The sequence below is a fragment of the Citrus sinensis genome, chromosome 3 (genome assembly GCF_022201045.2).
Source record: "Citrus sinensis cultivar Valencia sweet orange chromosome 3, DVS_A1.0, whole genome shotgun sequence".
In the NCBI taxonomy this organism is placed as follows: domain Eukaryota; kingdom Viridiplantae; phylum Streptophyta; class Magnoliopsida; order Sapindales; family Rutaceae; genus Citrus; species Citrus sinensis.
Window position 1 is genome coordinate 32,862,120 of NC_068558.1, and position 16,399 is coordinate 32,878,518.

Below are 16,399 nucleotides of genomic sequence, written 5' to 3' on the forward strand. Positions count from 1 at the left end.
ATCCAGATAGAAAGAGTGATTTAATTATTGGAAAAAAATAAAATGAAATAATAAGGATATAAAATATAAACTTTGTAGATTCCTTGTAGGAAATAAGGATGCTGAAGCTATCCTGGGTTACGGCCACTGCTGGCAATGAAACAACAAAGCAAACTTTGTCGAATTCGTTGTTTAACAAGACTGATCCGGCAGCACCAGCTTTGCGAACCTCATGATAGTTTTTAAATGATAGACATATAACAATCTTTCCCTTAACTAAGCTACCGTTAACGCACCCTGGATTACACTCCCTGAAATTGAACAAAATTTCCAAATTATTGTGTTTTTGTACGAGGAAGAAAAAGATTTGAAATGAAACATTAAGAAGAAAAAGATTCGCAATGAAACATTAAGAATAACGTACTGAGAGGAAAGTTCTTGACATGATTCAGAAATTTCTTTCCCTTATACCAGCGGAAATCTTCTTCCTTTCATAGCGAAAGAATTAATTGAATATCCCTGGAGTATAGAGATAGTTAGAATGCTTATAGAAAGTTTGGATGCATATAGAATTTGAAATACAAGAACTTTGATTCTTACAGATATTGCCTTTCCATTTCCAAGAGCAACTTTATCAACAAATAGGCGATCTGTAGTACTGGCCGCTACTGACATCAACCACGGAGCTACGCTAGCTGTCAAACCTGGACCACTATTGCCAGCTGAATTTAAGGTCAGGACTCCTTTTGCCATCGCATGAAAAGCACCAATTGAAATGGCGTCCTCGCTAAAGTCACGTGTCTTTTGTTACTTCACATCCGGTTGCACATAAACCATTAAAGCCGGTTTCCCATGCTTTGGGTTATTTTTTAGCATTATTTTTCTGACCGTTCCCATTCAAAGATTGCAAGTCCGTTACATACAGAATCTGTAAGGTAGACAGGTCCTCATAAGTATATAAAATTTTCTGTATTGGAAACGTTTGTTGAGCCCCTTGCACTTTATTTTATTTTATTGAAACCCTTAGAGTATCAAATTCGCCCCTATAATTTTTAAATTCCCAAAATACCCTCTATTTACTTAAAAATATAATAATTATTAAATGTGTTATTATTATAATTATAATAATTATTTTATTATAATTATAATTTTTAAATAGATTATTATTATTATTATTATTATCATTATTAACAAGAATAAAAGTATTATAATTAATTAATCTATTAACGATAATTAATAATAATTTTTTAGTTAAATTAATAATAATAATTAAAAATAATTATTATTAATTAATTTTGAATAATAATATTAATCAAAATAATTAAAATATAAAATAAAAATTATGATAAAAATTAATTAAGAATTTTATAATAATTTGTTACAATTTAACTCATTCCGATTTTGATTCTAAAACAAAGTAAATACATAAATGGTAATACAACTGATTCTAATTATGATTCCTCCAGTTCAAGTAAATAAATTATTTTGATTCCAATTCCTCATTTTGATTCTATCTATTCCAATTTTAACTCATTATGTTTTCAGCTAATTTTGATTCCTATTTAGTGAATGCACTATAAAATTGTAAACCACTCTATATTCAACTAGACCACTCTATATTATTTACAATTTATTCATAAGTATTATGAAACTTTCTTCTTACTTATACTATAAAAATTCAATTTATCTCCCTACACTCTTTTTCATTTACTATTTTTTTATAAGTGTCAAAAGAGTGTTTACAACCATGACACGTTAGTTATCATAGCACACTAATATTAATAAAAAGTTTTTTAAGAATATTACTATTCATCTTTTATATAATATATTCTCATAATAATTAATACTTTCATGATAAAAAGGATTAACAAAATAAAAAGCAAATTCCCTTTGAATTCATCCCTCTCCACCATTAACTTCTCTTTATCAGCAACCTTCATCGATAATTGAAGTCACCATTAGACTCATCAAAGAGAAAGAGAGTACGAGAGGGGAAGAAGAAATGAGAAAAAAATACGAGATGTTCACAATTTTATAGTGCATTCATTAAGCAAGAATCAAAATTAGCTGGAAAAATAATGAGTTATGATTGAAATGAGGAATTGGAATCAGAATAATTTAATTACTTAAACTGCAGGAATCATAATTAGAATGAGCTGTATTACCATTTATGCGTTTATTTTGTCTTAGAATTAAAATCGGGATGAATTAAACAAATTACTATCAAATCCTTAATTAATTTTTATTATAATTATTATTTTTTATTTTAATTATTGTGATTATTATTATTATTTAAAAATTAATTAATTAATAATTATTATTTTTAATTATTATTATTAACAATTTAACTAAAAAATTATTATTAATTATTGTTAATAGATTAATTACTTATAATACTTTTATTCTTGTTAATAATAATAATAATAATCATCATCATCATCATCATCATCCATTTAAAAAATATAATTATAAGTATAATCTATTTAATAATTATTATATTTTTTTAATTAAATGGATGGTATTTTGAAAATTTAAAAATTATAGGGGCGTATTTGATACTCTAAAGGTTTTAATTAAATAAAACAGAGTATAAGGGGTTCAACGAAATTTTATAATGAAGAAAGTTTCATATACTTATAAATACATTGTAAATAATATAGAGGGTAAGGGGTTCGAAGATATTGTATATCAAGAAGGCAGAAAAGACAAAGACAAAGTAGCTGCAGGTTACGTGAACGGTAACTTAGGCGGGTCCACTTTAATGTTACGGTCACGGTCTTAAGTACTTTATTCACAAAGAGAGCGTAGAGAAGGGTGAGAAAGATGAGAGAATCTCTCTCTATCCACTCACTCACTCTTTACCGTTTTCTTTTTTATTTCTTTCTTTTTTCTCTCCTACTTCTTTTCACCAAACATTTTCCATTCACAAAAGGGCACTGAATTATTTAATTTTGTAGGGCAGCTGCAGCTTGCGGAGTCCACACGGTGTTCAATCTTATCAATTCCTCTGAGGCTCTGGACTTCTTGTTTCCATAATTCAACAATTTGTTTTTGTTCTGCATGCTCTCTCTTTCCCATTTGATCCGGTTTCCCATGGCAGAGCTCTTACTCCCAGCTTTCTTTCAGGCTTTCTTTGGCAAGCTGGCTTCCCGTGATTTGATTAACTGAGTAGGGGTTGATTCTGAGCTGAAGAAGTTTGAAAACACTTTGAAGATGATTCAGGCTGTCCTGAGGGACGCAGTGGAGAAGGAACTAACGAGTGAGACTGTGAAATTGTGGCTGGACAATCTCCCTAACTTGGCTTATGATGCTGAGGGCATGCTGGACTAGTTCGATACTGAAGCTTTGGGGCTTGTAAATTAAAGAACCTAGTCCCTTCTTGTTTCAACATTTCCGGTGGTTTCAACAGCTTCCGTATGCTTTCTAATACCTGGAGAATTTGAAGCTCCGGCACTTATGCTCCCAAGCCTTTAAATCCCACAAACATATTCGGGGAATTAGTGCATGACATTCATTTGTGGTCTCCAAAAACAGGTTGATGCCGGGGCGTTGATACCGAACACCTCTGCAATTTGGAAGCAGGGAAATTATTTTTTTGACACACAAGCTTCAAACTGTTAAAGCTCTACCCTGCAGGAATGCTGTATATATCAAATTCCAAAAACAAATTAGAATTGCTGCTTCCTGTGAGGCACCATACCAAGATCTGCTTTTGTATTCATTCAATCAGATCAATCATATGGATTGTCAACTTTCAAGGTTACGATGGACTATGAGTGAACAGCGGAGTTGGAAGAAGAATTATTAAGAACAGAGCAAAAACTGAGAATCAGATAGAGGAAGTTGGCAATCATTGAAGAAGAGGCAGCCTACATTGCTTTAGTTAATGATGAAAACTGTCAAGATGCTCTTAGTTTGTATGTTAATATGATTGAAGTATGGGAGAAAGTACATTTGTCTAATCTTTTTGACTTTATTGCCCCCCCCCCCCCCCCCCAAAAAAAAAAAACTCAATCTTCAAATCAAAATCTCATCTTCGAACCAACTTGATAACAAAATATTATTATTGTTTGTTACTACTTGACAAGAAATTGCTAAAATGTTTATTCATTACGAAAAGTTTTGAACCAAGATCAGAAAATGACCAATCTTGTTGCCACAAGACCTCACTAAACTCTCTGATTATTCACCAAGGGACAAAAGAAATTAACAATTGAAACAAACAGAAACGGAATCAAAGAAATCACAAAGAAAGAGCACACACAACAATTATAGAGGACTCAGGCAAAAAGGCTTTATTGCCATTTTTGGAGAATATAGTTAATCCAGGTGCGTTGCACGTGCATTAGCTGAATCAAAAGGCATTATGGCCGTTACAAGAAGCGGGAAAGATGTGTCTGGTAAGTGAGGGATCTTTCCATGTCAATTGCGAGCTGTATACAAAGCCTTTGAGGCTGGAGTTGGGTTTCTTCTGTAGCTTGTAAAAATTTCTTCACCGCTGTAATTTGTTCTTGATTGAGAGGACGTTGGTTGGTGATTGCACGTGCCTCGCAGGTGAGTCACTTATCGCACACAGCTGACATATGATCGTTGTCGTACGCATCATGTATAAGACAACCGACATGGCATCCAGAAACGACGGTACAGCTAGAGCTAGCAAAATGGATCATCGGGTCGTGTACGTGTCGTGTTAGCTTCGTGTACGTGTTGTGTTAGCTTCGTGTCATGTCAAATTTAGGTCCACCTAAACCTAATCCATTTAATAATTGTGTCAAAATATTGAGACTCAAACCTGATACAAAAAAATAATCGGGTTACCCAATAACCCACTTAATATCTATAAATTAAATAAAAATTACATTAAATATTTACACATTGTCATACATACGTATGCACATACATATATACATCCATACATATATACATAATTTATCGATATTATAAAATATACATATCTACTAAAATATTACGTACACTATTGAGGTTTTAATTATATATATGTAAATAATATTATATATCAATATTATAAAATATACATGTCTACCAATATTTTATACATTTACATTATTAAAGCTCTAAATATATTTAAAATTTTATAAATAAAATATTGTGTCTATATTCATCCTTTTAAAGAATAAAAAAAAAATTATTTCTAACATTTTAGTTTTGATGATAAGAATCTGTAATTTATTTTAAAATAGAAAATATAATCATATCATTGATTGGATAAATGGGTCAAGAATTTTAACCATAACCCTATATGAAAAAAAATCGTATTGACTGAGACCCAATTTATTTAATAATTATATTAAATTTGACGATACATATCTATTTATTAGTGTCATACTCGTGTCGAGGAATTAAAATTTACCAGTTCTAGGTACAGCAACTCTTATTTTCATAAACAGCCTTTTTGTCTTCTCTCCTTTTTTATTTTTGCCCTTTTTTAACTTTTTTTTTTTTGTCCTTTTTTAACTAACAATTAGTAATACTACCAATTACATGTGACAACTGTAAGGAGTTCATTGTCAACAAAATAATTGAGTCCAGAGATTTGTTGTACCATACTTGACAAAATTCAACATTCTAATAAATGCTGAAAAGTGGAAACGGAACAATTGCAGAGCACCGGTGGAGCTCACCCGGCTAGATGATTAACAAATTTCCTCCATTATTGTAGCCTAAAGACTTTTGAAGGCTAGAGACTTGCTCCGAAATTTCAGCATCCATTTAGATCGAGTAAAAACCATCTTTCTCGGACGATTACGAAGCAATGGCTGTTGAAGAGCTCTTACTGTCTGCCTTCTTTCAAGTGTTGTTTGACAGATTGGCTTCTGGTGATTTTCTCACCTTTGTGGGTCAACTTCGAGGCGGGCTGGATTCCGAGCTCAAAAAGTGGGAAAAAACTTTGATAATGATACAGGCTGTGCTCAGTGATGCAGAGGAGAAGCAACTGACGGACAGGGCTGTGAAGATCTGGCTCGATGATCTCCGAGACTTGGCTTATGACGCAGAGGACATTCTTGATGAGTTTGCTACTGAAGCTTTGAAGCAGAAGACGATGGCAGAAAATTCGAACCACAGTCCTGCTTGTTTCAACTGTTTTAGTCCAAGTTCTGTCAAGTTTAAAATCGACATGTTTGAGGAATTAAATAGAGTGACCATGATCTCCTCCGAGTGAAAGTGAGCAAATGGTTGAGCAGGTCACCTTGACCAGGTGGTGTGAGCTTGAGCAGATGAGCATGTGGTATGAGCTTGAGCATATCACCTCGAGCAGGTGCTATGAGGTGGAGCAGATCATCTCGACCAGGTGCTATGAGGTGGAGCAGATCACCTCGACCAGGTGCTATGAGGTGGAGCAGATCACCTCGATCAGGTGCTATGAGCTTGAGCAGATCACCTCGACCAGGTGCTATGAGGTGGAGCAGATCACCTCGACCAGGTGCTATGAGGTGGAGCAGATCACCTCGACCAGGTGCTATGAGGTGGAGCAGATCACCTCGATCAGGTGCTATGAGCTTGAGCAGATCACCTCGACCAGGTGATGACCAGGAATAAAGACTCAATTAAAATAAACCACCACAAAGCTCCTCCGAAAAATGAGGGCACGAATTTGATCAATTAATGGTTATTGGCACGATCTAAGGTCGTGGGTGTAGGGTGTTCATAAAAACCCCGAGAAAACCACGCCAGTAGGGGGGGCTCTTTTTCTCTGGATCTGATGGAGAAATCCTTTCTGGATACTCTATTTTTACTTTTCTGCAAATTATTCAAAAAGCTTTTGGTTTTAAAGCAATGTTTATTAAGCCATATGAAAAATGACATATTTGGTTTTTCCTGTAAACCCCATAACTGACTTGAGCGTTGGAGGGTTTACGCCGGAAAAACTTCCGGCACCTCTGACCATTCTCTGTAATTTCAGGTACTTATTGATCGTCAGCTTGAAGATTATATGCTCATGAATGTTCTGCTCATAGTCAGAGAATATTCTTAGAGATCAACCAGCAGCTTCCCACCAAACAAATTTAATGCTGATGCAGGGATCTGATATTGAGTCTCTAACCAATTGGTTTAGATTTCGGCATCAACATTTGGCGCCGTCTGTGGGGATCGGTACAAAAAGTCATCATTGTCTCTACCAGTTTGGATTTGACCGAAGCAGAAGTGATTAGCAAACTAAATTGTTGGGGACGAATCTTGATTAAGGACAGCCCAGAGGCTAGTGACCAAATTCGGGCATTAAAGGAATTTGCTCATTCGTAAGTCATCGACTTTTCACTTTAATTCACACATTAGCTTGACGAGAACTTGATTCTTGTCTTCATCAAAAAAAATTTTGCAGTTTGAAATATGAAATTACGAAAATCAGTTTATTTGATTGCATAATTTTGATAATTGTGAGTATAAATTCATTTTAAATATAAGAGCTTTTCATTTATGGCTATACATGATTAAATCACAAAGATCAATTTGTTTAAGTTGCCATCACGTGCATTGTGGCATGAAGATTTAGAATCAAATGTTCATTTACTGCATGCTTCGGTTATCATTAAATAAGTTCCAAATCCTCAAAATGGAATGAGGAATAAGCTTCAGTAAATGGAATCGAGACGCATTTTAACAGAGTTAGGATTTGAAGTCCAGTGCATGGCATGAGAACTTACAGGAATCATGTGCTTGCCATTTGTCTTTAGTTAATCATGTGCTTGCCATCCAATTGTCAGAACAACATGCTTACTTTAATCGCTTGAAAGCATGTGCTGCGCACTTATCGTTTTCAGAATTACCTGTTTGGCTTTTATGTTTAAGAACATATCCATGCCTTTGTTGCTTAAGCTACCTTAGATTAACTACTTTTTATTGTGAAATTTTTGGGTAAAATCAGAAGGAAGATAATCACATAATCAGGACATGGTGTTAAGCCCACCAATTATTTGATAGAAAGTCTAAACGAATTATGTTATTTTTCTACTCACAATTTTCATAAGTTATAGATCATTTAAATGTTTTATTAAGCTTATAAAAGGATATGTTGAGTAAGCTAGATCAGAATCAAGGAAGGCAAATGGAAGGCAAAGCATTAATAATAAAAAATAAGTTGGGAAAAAGGCAAATGATTGTCCATTCAGGAACAAAGAAATTCTTTCTCAGTTTTTTTTCAATTACCATGAGCGTTCATCAAGCAAGTATGAAGGTTTTCACAGTGATAATGAAAGGAAGCTCAGAAGCTGTAGGGGAAGTATAGTCACAACAATAGAGCAGAACGAAGTTCACAAAAAAAAAAAAAAAATTTACCAAAGGTCAGAAGCCATATTTCAAATGGTCAATTACAGGTGCACTCGAACCACTTCCTTGATTATTTTATATCATTCAATTTTTGCAAATTGTAATACTGCTATTGTCGCAACTTGCTTGTCTTATGCACATTAAAACTAATCAGATTGGTTTGCAAATGCATCCCATTTTTTAACTAAAAAATTATTCTTAGCTGAATATTCTTTTTATCATCACGCATATGTTTAGCATCAATGATGCATGCATGAGCACAAATCTCTTGTTGAGACATGTAACTTTAAATTGATAGTGCATTATGGAATTGATGATCTCAAAATGTCAGGAATTCATTCCACAACGATCCTGGAATATCAGGAGTAAATTCTGCAGTCATATGGGAATGTGAGGAATTAGTACTTGATTTCACAACATGATAACATAACCAATCATGTATAAAATAGATACATAGATATTTTATCAATTTAAGAATTGGACATGCTTTCTTAAGTATTCAATCCAAAATTTTACATGGGAATAATATTAGAAAGTCATATTTATGAGTGCAATGATTTTTTAATGATTATGGAGCAGCCAGTTTGTAGTATTATGGCCAATTCAGATTTGGCTCAGATCGCTAGACAAGTTTTTCAAATTCTTTTACAGAACAGATCCATATTCAAGGATTTGAATCAAAAACCTCAAATGAGAGCACATTGGCTGCACACGTTTGCAGGAATCAGACAGCTCATTTTCGTCTGAAGAATATGCAGGGAATTCTGTTATGTAATTTCACTACAAAATGTCAATTTTGATACATTTGCGAATGAGGCAAGCTATGCACATGGAAGGAGACATTGATGCAAAAAGTTGCATCTTAATCAGGTCAGAAATTTTAACAAATTTATGTCTTGATGTCTACATGAAAACATGCATTTGCAGCCTTTATTTGCAGCTATAGTATTTACCTACTAGTAATTTATCAAATGAGGATAGTTTGTACATGTCAAACTGATAGAGCTCATATTAAAGCTAGTGATATAACTCAATCAACTTGATATCTGGAAAGTTGCTCAATATGAGAATGATTTATGAAAGGGCCAGTAGCTAAATTTATGAGACTTTTACTAAGGCAAGAAAGTGCCTGCTTCTGCTCGGTCACCAAAAGACCAGCAGCTAATCTACGAAAATTCTACGAAGGCAAGAAAGTGCATGCTTCTGCTCGGTCAAACGAAAGACCAGCAGCTAATCTAGTACGGCAAGAGAGTGCCCGCTTCTGCTCGGTCAAACGAAAGACCAGCAGCTAATCTACTAAAGCGAGTAAGTGCCTGCTTCTGCTCGGTCAAACGAAAGACCAGCAGCTAATCTACTAAAGCGAGTAAGTGCATGCTTCTGCTCGGTCAAACGAAAGACCAGCAGCTAATCTAGTAAGGCAAGAGAGTGCCCGCTTCTGCTCGGTCAAACGAAAGACCAGCAGCTAATCTAGTAAGGCAAGAGAGTGCCCGCTTCTGCTCGGTCAAACGAAAGACCAGCAGCTAATCTACTAAAGCGAGTAAGTGCCTGCTTCTGCTCGGTCAAACGAAAGACCAGCAGCTAATCTACTAAAGCGAGTAAGTGTCTGCTTCTGCTCGGTCAAACGAAAGACCAGCAGCTAATCTACTAAGGCAAGAAAGTGCCCGCTTCTGCTCGGTCAAACGAAAGACCAGCAGCTAATCTACTAAAGCGAGTAAGTGCATGCTTCTACTCGGTCAAACGAAAGACCAGCAGCTAATCTACTAAGGCAAGAAAGTGCCTGCTTCTGCTCAGTCACCAAAAGACCAGCAGCTAATCTACGAAAATTCTACGAAGGCAAGAAAGTGCATGCTCTGCTCGGTCAACGAAAGACCAGCAGCTAATTCTGTAAAAAATCTGCTAAGGCAAGCAAGTGCCTATTCCTGCTCGGTCGCCTAAAGGACCAACAGGCTATTTCGTAAATTCTACTAAGGCAAGCATGTGCCTACTCCTGCTCGGTCGCCTAAAGGACCAGCAGGCTATTTCGTAAATTCTACTAAGGCATGCAAGTGCCTATTCCTGCTCGGTCGTTTAAAGGACCAACAGCTAAAGTCTATTAAATTTTACTAAGGCAAACATGGGCCAACTCCTGCTCGGTCGTTTGAAGGACCAGCAGCCATATCTTGCAAAATTTGCCAAAGTAAAGATTTGCCCAAACCTGCTCAGTCGTGTGAGGACAATTGGGCAAAATTCGCAAAAAATATTCCTAAGGCATAGGTTTGCCAAAATTATAAACTTTATAGTTTCCAGTATTGATTTGTTTTACTCTCAACACTAGAAACTGGGGGACTGGTGTTTGAGGAATTAAATAGAGTGACCATGATCTCCTCCGAGTGAAAGTGAGCAAATGGTTGAGCAGGTCACCTTGACCAGGTGGTGTGAGCTTGAGCAGATGAGCATGTGGTATGAGCTTGAGCATATCACCTCGAGCAGGTGCTATGAGGTGGAGCAGATCATCTCGACCAGGTGCTATGAGGTGGAGCAGATCACCTCGACCAGGTGCTATGAGGTGGAGCAGATCACCTCGATCAGGTGCTATGAGCTTGAGCAGATCACCTCGACCAGGTGCTATGAGGTGGAGCAGATCACCTCGACCAGGTGCTATGAGGTGGAGCAGATCACCTCGACCAGGTGCTATGAGGTGGAGCAGATCACCTCGATCAGGTGCTATGAGCTTGAGCAGATCACCTCGACCAGGAATAAAGACTCAATTAAAATAAACCACCACAAAGCTCCTCCGAAAAATGAGGGCACGAATTTGATCAATTAATGGTTATTGGCACGATCTAAGGTCGTGGGTGTAGGGTGTTCATAAAAACCCCGAGAAAACCACGCCAGTAGGGGGGGGCTCTTTTTCTCTGGATCTGATGGAGAAATCCTTTCTGGATACTCTATTTTTACTTTTCTGCAAATTATTCAAAAAGCTTTTGGTTTTAAAGCAATGTTTATTAAGCCATATGAAAAATGACATATTTGGTTTTTCCTGTAAACCCCATAACTGACTTGAGCGTTGGAGGGTTTACGCCGGAAAAACTTCCGGCACCTCTGACCATTCTCTGTAATTTCAGGTACTTATTGATCGTCAGCTTGAAGATTATATGCTCATGAATGTTCTGCTCATAGTCAGAGAATATTCTTAGAGATCAACCAGCAGCTTCCCACCAAACAAATTTAATGCTGATGCAGGGATCTGATATTGAGTCTCTAACCAATTGGTTTAGATTTCGGCATCAACAGACATGGATTCCAAGATTAAAAGTATCACTAGCAGGTTGGATGAACTATGTGCTAAAAGAATTGTACTTGGATTGCAATTGATTCCTGGAGGGATATCAAATGCCTGGAAGCGAAGACCGCCGAGTTCAAGTGTGCCAACGGAACGGGCTGTCTACGGCAGAGATGAGGATAAGGCCAGAATACTTGAAATGGTGTTAAGTGATGATCCAACCGCTGACGCCAACTTTCGTGTAATACCAATTGTCGGCATGGCAGGGGCTGGAAAAACAACGCTTGCTCGGGAGGTCTACAATGACAGGGCTGTGCAAAATTTCAAGTTTGATGTGAAAGCATGGGTTTGTGTTTCTGATGATTTTGATGTTGTTAGCATTTCGAGGGCTCTTCTCGAGTCAATCACCTCCACAACTTGTGATCTCAAGACGTTGAATGAGGTGCAGGTTAAATTAAAAATTGCTGTGGATGGAAAAAGGTTCTTGCTAGTATTGGATGACGTTTGGAATGAGAACTACAACTTGTGGGAAATCCTGAAAGCTCCCGTCATGGCTGGTGCACCAAATAGCAAAATAATTGTCACGACACGTCATTCAAATGTTGCATCGACGATGGGATCCGTTGAACATTATTATCTTAAGCTTCTGTCAGATGAAGATTGCTGGTCTGTTTTTGTGAAGCATGCGTTTCAGAGTAGAGATGCCGGTGCTCATCAATTTTCAGAATTATTTCGTAAGAAAATTGTGGCAAAGTGCGGAGGCTTACCGTTGGCAGCAAGCACTCTTGGCGGCCTTTTACGCACTAGGCATACTGATGATGCGTGGGAGGATATATTGAGCAGCAAAATGTGGGATTTGCCTCAGCAAACTGACATTCTCCCCGTGTTAAGGTTGAGTTACCATTATCTTCCTTCTCATTTGAAGAGATGTTTCAGTTATTGTGCAATTTTCCCCAAAGATTATGAGTTCGAGAAGAATGAACTTGTTTTTCTGTGGATGGCTGAGGGTATGATTCAACAATCAAGGACAGACAAACAATTGGAAGATTTGGGCAACGATGTTTTTTGGGATCTATTGTCTAGGTCACTTTTCCAACAATCAAGCAGAGATAGTTGTAAATTTGTGATGCACGATCTAGTCCATGATTTAGCTCAATTGGTTTCTGGAGAAACAAGTTTCTGGTTGGAGGAGGCAAGTAAGCAGTTAAGAACATTCAAAAGGATTCGTCATTTTTCTTATCCTTATGCTTATGAAGAAGTAAAAGCCAAATTTGAGGGTTTGGATAAAGCCGCAGGTCTGCGGACATTTTTGCCTCTAAAAGTAAGATCATCTTATTGTTTTATAACCAACACGGTTCTTCTTGACTTGCTGCCAAAGCTCAAAAAGTTGAGGGTGCTATCGTTAGAAGGATACTACATTGCTCATTTACCTAATTCTATCAAAGATTTGAAACTTCTAAGGTATCTCAATCTTTCTTGTACACTGATCGAAAGTTTACCTGAGTCAATAAATTCACTGTTCAACTTGCAGTTTTTGGTGTTAAGAGGCTGTGATCGTCTACAGAAGTTGCCTTCCAACTTGAGAAATTTGATTAATTTGCATCTTCTAGATATAAGGGGTGCACATTTATTAACAGCGATGCCATCGGGAATGAAGAGATTGAAATATCTGCATACGTTGTCCGATTTTATTGTGGGTAAGGGTATCGTATCTGGCTTGAAAGATTTGAAAAGTTTAACTTTCCTCTGTGGAAAACTTTGTATTTGGAAATTAGAAAATGCGAATAATTCATGGGAAGCAAGAGAAGCTTCATTGTGCGATAAGAAGTGTCTGGAGGCATTGTCATTAAAATGGGGCTCTCCTTATCAGTCACGAAATGTTAATGATCAGGGAGCAGAAGAAAATGTACTTGACATGATGCAGCCACATAAAAATATAAAGAAGCTAGAAATCATGCAGTATGGTGGCAGAAGATTTCCTACATGGTTAGGGGACCCATCATTCTCTAACATGGTTGCTTTAAAATTGATAGGATGTAAAAATTGCACATCCTTACCTGCTGTGGGGCAGTTGGTTTCCCTGAAAGAGCTTACAATTGAAAGAATGCTTGTACTCAGAAGTATAGGGTCTGAATTTTGTGGAAAGAATTGCTCAAAGCCTTTCCAATCCTTAGAGACTCTTTGCTTTAGTGGTTTGCCAGAATGGGAGTTCTGGGATACTGGCAACCCGACTGGGTATATTGAAATATTTCCTTGCCTCGTTGAACTGTCCATTTTGGGATGCCCCAAACTATCTGGAAAATTACCGGACCATCTTCCTGCATTGGAGACCCTTGTTGTCAGATACTGTGAAGAGTTGTTAGTTTCATTCTCAAGCTTTCCTTTGCTCTGCAAATTGGAAATTTATAGATGCAAAGGACTGGTTTGCAGCTCTCCTATTGACTTTAAGTTGACCAAGTCTATTACTATTTCAAGCTGTTCATTAGACATATATGGATGCAAAGGGATGGTGTACAATAGTCCACTTCACTCTAAATCACTGTCGACTCCTGTGACTACTTCAAATATTTTAGAGTTTGGAAAATTGTTAAAGCAGGGATTTCTGCCAACAGATTTCCTGGGGATTGCCGATTCTCAAGATATTGGGATATGGAGGCCACACCTTCAGAGTATGCATTTTGGGGAGGAGGCAGTACAAGGGCTACGGATTATCACCCTCCCTGAAGAGGTATCACTTGAAGAAAATTGCATGAATCTGGTTTCATTTCCAGAGGTAAAATTTTTCCCCATCAATCAGCTTAAACTTAAATTTGAAAATAGTGGAGCTTTAAAATCCTTGCCTGAGGGAATGATTTACAACTGTGCACAACGGAAAAGTTTGACCATTGAAGGTTGTGATTCTCTAGAATTCATTGCAAGAGGCAAGCTGCCTTCATCTTTAGAAGGTATTCAAATACGTGATTGTAAGAAATTGCAGTGTTTGGTAGTTGATGAAGAGGATGCTTCTGCTGCTTCTTCTTCATTATCTTCTTCATCAATGGCTCTCAAGTGGCTTGATATTAGCGGCTGCTCAGAGCTCACCAATTTATCATCAAGAAGTAAACAATTGCCAGAAGAGCTTGAATTTCTCAACATTGAGGACTGTCCAAAATTAGAGTCAATAGCCGAGAGCTTTCATGGTAACGGACGTCTTAAACGGATAGTCATCTCCGATTGTGGAAATCTAAAATCCATACCGAAGGGCCAACAGAATCTTAACTGTCTTAAGGAAGTCAAAATCTTCAACTGTCCAAGTCTTGTTTCTTTTCCAGAAGGAGGGCTTCCCAGCACTGTTACAGGTGTTTCTATTGGCAGTTGTGAGAAACTTAAAGCCCTACCCGAAGACTTGCACAAGCTCCATTACCTTCAAGAGTTAGAAATCACGGAATGTCCAAGTATTGAATCATTTCCGGAAGCAGGCTTTCCTACCAACCTAACATTACTTGCAATTGCTGATATCAAAATGTACAAGGCAATTATCCGATGGGGCTTGCACAGGCTTACATCTCTTTTACGCCTTTACATACAAGGAGGTGATAATGCTGAGTCTTTTCCAGATGAGAGGATGGGAATAATATTGCCAACCTCTTTAAATAGGTTGAGTATTTCTGGATTCCCAAGTCTGAAATGCCTATCTGCAATGGGTTTTCAAAGCCTGGTCTCTCTTGAATTTCTGAGAATATCCAATTGCCCGAAGCTCAAATCCTTTCCAGAGGTAGGCCTGCCACACTCACTTTTGCAGCTGCACATTCGAGATTGTTCTTTGCTGAAAAAGCAGTGCAAAAGGGACAAAGGAAAAGATTGGTCCAAGATTGCTCACATCCCTTATGTTACGATAGATGGAAAATTCATCTTCAATTAAAAAGAGAAAGAATGAGCTCTGTTTAATCTCAGAATGAAGAATTAAGAATTGCCTCCTTTGTTCCCTCATCTTCTATAATCAGGTATGCCAATTCCTATTATCCGGATTACTAAAAACACATTGTTAAATTATAAACATATTTTGATTTTCAGTTTCAAGATCAATCCTCTGCCTTCAACTGAAAATGGCACTAAAATATTTTCATTTTTACTTTCTTAAGACACTATGATACGACAATTTGACTTGATGATGCTGAAGGTTTTTTATTGGTAATGCACAATTGGTTGGTACGTTTTCTGCTGGTTATTTACAGGGTGGTTCAGTTGACTTTAGTACTTTGTATCTGAAAATTTCAATTGATTGTAATACTTGTTTCTATTTTCACTCATCAGAATTTGCTATGTATTTTATGCAATCGTACTTGTCAAATGAAGTTTTCATTTTATGATGATCTTGATGCTAACTACATTTCCAACTCTTTTAAATTTTTTGAGCTCTTGCTGGCGAAAGTCAATGAGAAGAAGTTTGTGACTTTTCCAACGATCAATTCAATTTGCTTCTAAGGATATAACATTGGTCTTAACTTATTTCATGTTGCAGATATGATTCTTTCTTTCTTCTGTTGTTATTTCAGAGGCCAAGGTTGCTCACTTTGCTTGAGTTGACATAGACGGAAGCATCAGGGAAGCTCTGAGACAATCCACATCAAAATGTTCACCTGCACTTTCACAGTTTGGAATGTACTACACTGCCTTCAAAATGGACTTTTCGAATCAAAAGGCAGAAAGGTAATTATACAGGGTTCAAAAGTCGGTTAAAAGTTGGTTTAAAAGCTTCTTATTTTGTACCTGGATCATGGCGACATTTGTTTCATGCTTATGGGCTTGAGAAATTGACTTGCACATGGATCATGGCAACATTTGTTTAATTTGGATATTATTTGTTTTTATACTGGCTTGTAGTTTATTTTA

General features: G+C 36.8%; 2 protein-coding genes and 1 long non-coding RNA gene across 6 annotated transcripts in view; 2 read left to right on the plus strand and 1 right to left on the minus strand.

The window, feature by feature from the left end:
* Positions 1 to 16,399, plus strand: part of LOC102631444 (putative disease resistance RPP13-like protein 1) — a 42,961-nt gene extending 26,562 nt beyond the window's left edge. Inside the window, exons 2-3 of one of the 2 annotated variants that reach the window (XM_052437154.1) lie at positions 12,419 to 15,510; positions 16,063 to 16,399. In XM_052437154.1, the coding sequence (XP_052293114.1) occupies positions 12,419 to 15,428 (3,010 nt within the window). In that variant the 3' untranslated portion in view covers positions 15,429 to 15,510; positions 16,063 to 16,399. The remainder of the gene's footprint in view (positions 1 to 12,418; positions 15,511 to 16,062) is intronic. The other variant, XM_052437155.1, reaches the window with a different exon arrangement.
* LOC127901087 (uncharacterized) lies at positions 98 to 724 on the minus strand. The gene is made up of 3 exons (XR_008053144.1): positions 580 to 724; positions 404 to 498; positions 98 to 290 (listed from the first exon to the last, which is right to left on the minus strand). It is a non-coding gene; the product is annotated as an uncharacterized LOC127901087 (long non-coding RNA).
* On the plus strand, positions 5,410 to 11,537 carry LOC127901086 (uncharacterized). 3 transcript variants are annotated; one of them, XM_052437161.1, is made up of 3 exons: positions 5,410 to 6,454; positions 10,735 to 10,800; positions 10,834 to 11,537. In XM_052437161.1, exons 1-3 carry the CDS (start codon positions 6,229 to 6,231, stop codon positions 11,019 to 11,021), a joined length of 480 nt encoding a protein of 159 aa, XP_052293121.1. In that variant the 5' UTR covers positions 5,410 to 6,228; the 3' UTR covers positions 11,022 to 11,537. The 3 variants fall into 3 exon arrangements, with proteins under 3 accessions (XP_052293121.1, XP_052293119.1, XP_052293120.1); XM_052437159.1 differs by having other exon boundaries at positions 5,410 to 6,520; positions 10,768 to 11,537; XM_052437160.1 differs by having other exon boundaries at positions 10,735 to 11,537.

Bases quoted from the DNA above. Each gene is read 5' to 3' on its own strand.
- LOC127901086 (XM_052437159.1), top strand. From the start codon at position 6,229: ATGAGCTTGAGCATATCACCTCGAGCAGGTGCTATGAGGTGGAGCAGA. The intron at 6,521-10,767 runs GTGATGACCAGG...CATCTCGACCAG, and splicing joins GAGCAGATCACCTCGACCAG to GTGCTATGAGGTGGAGCAGA.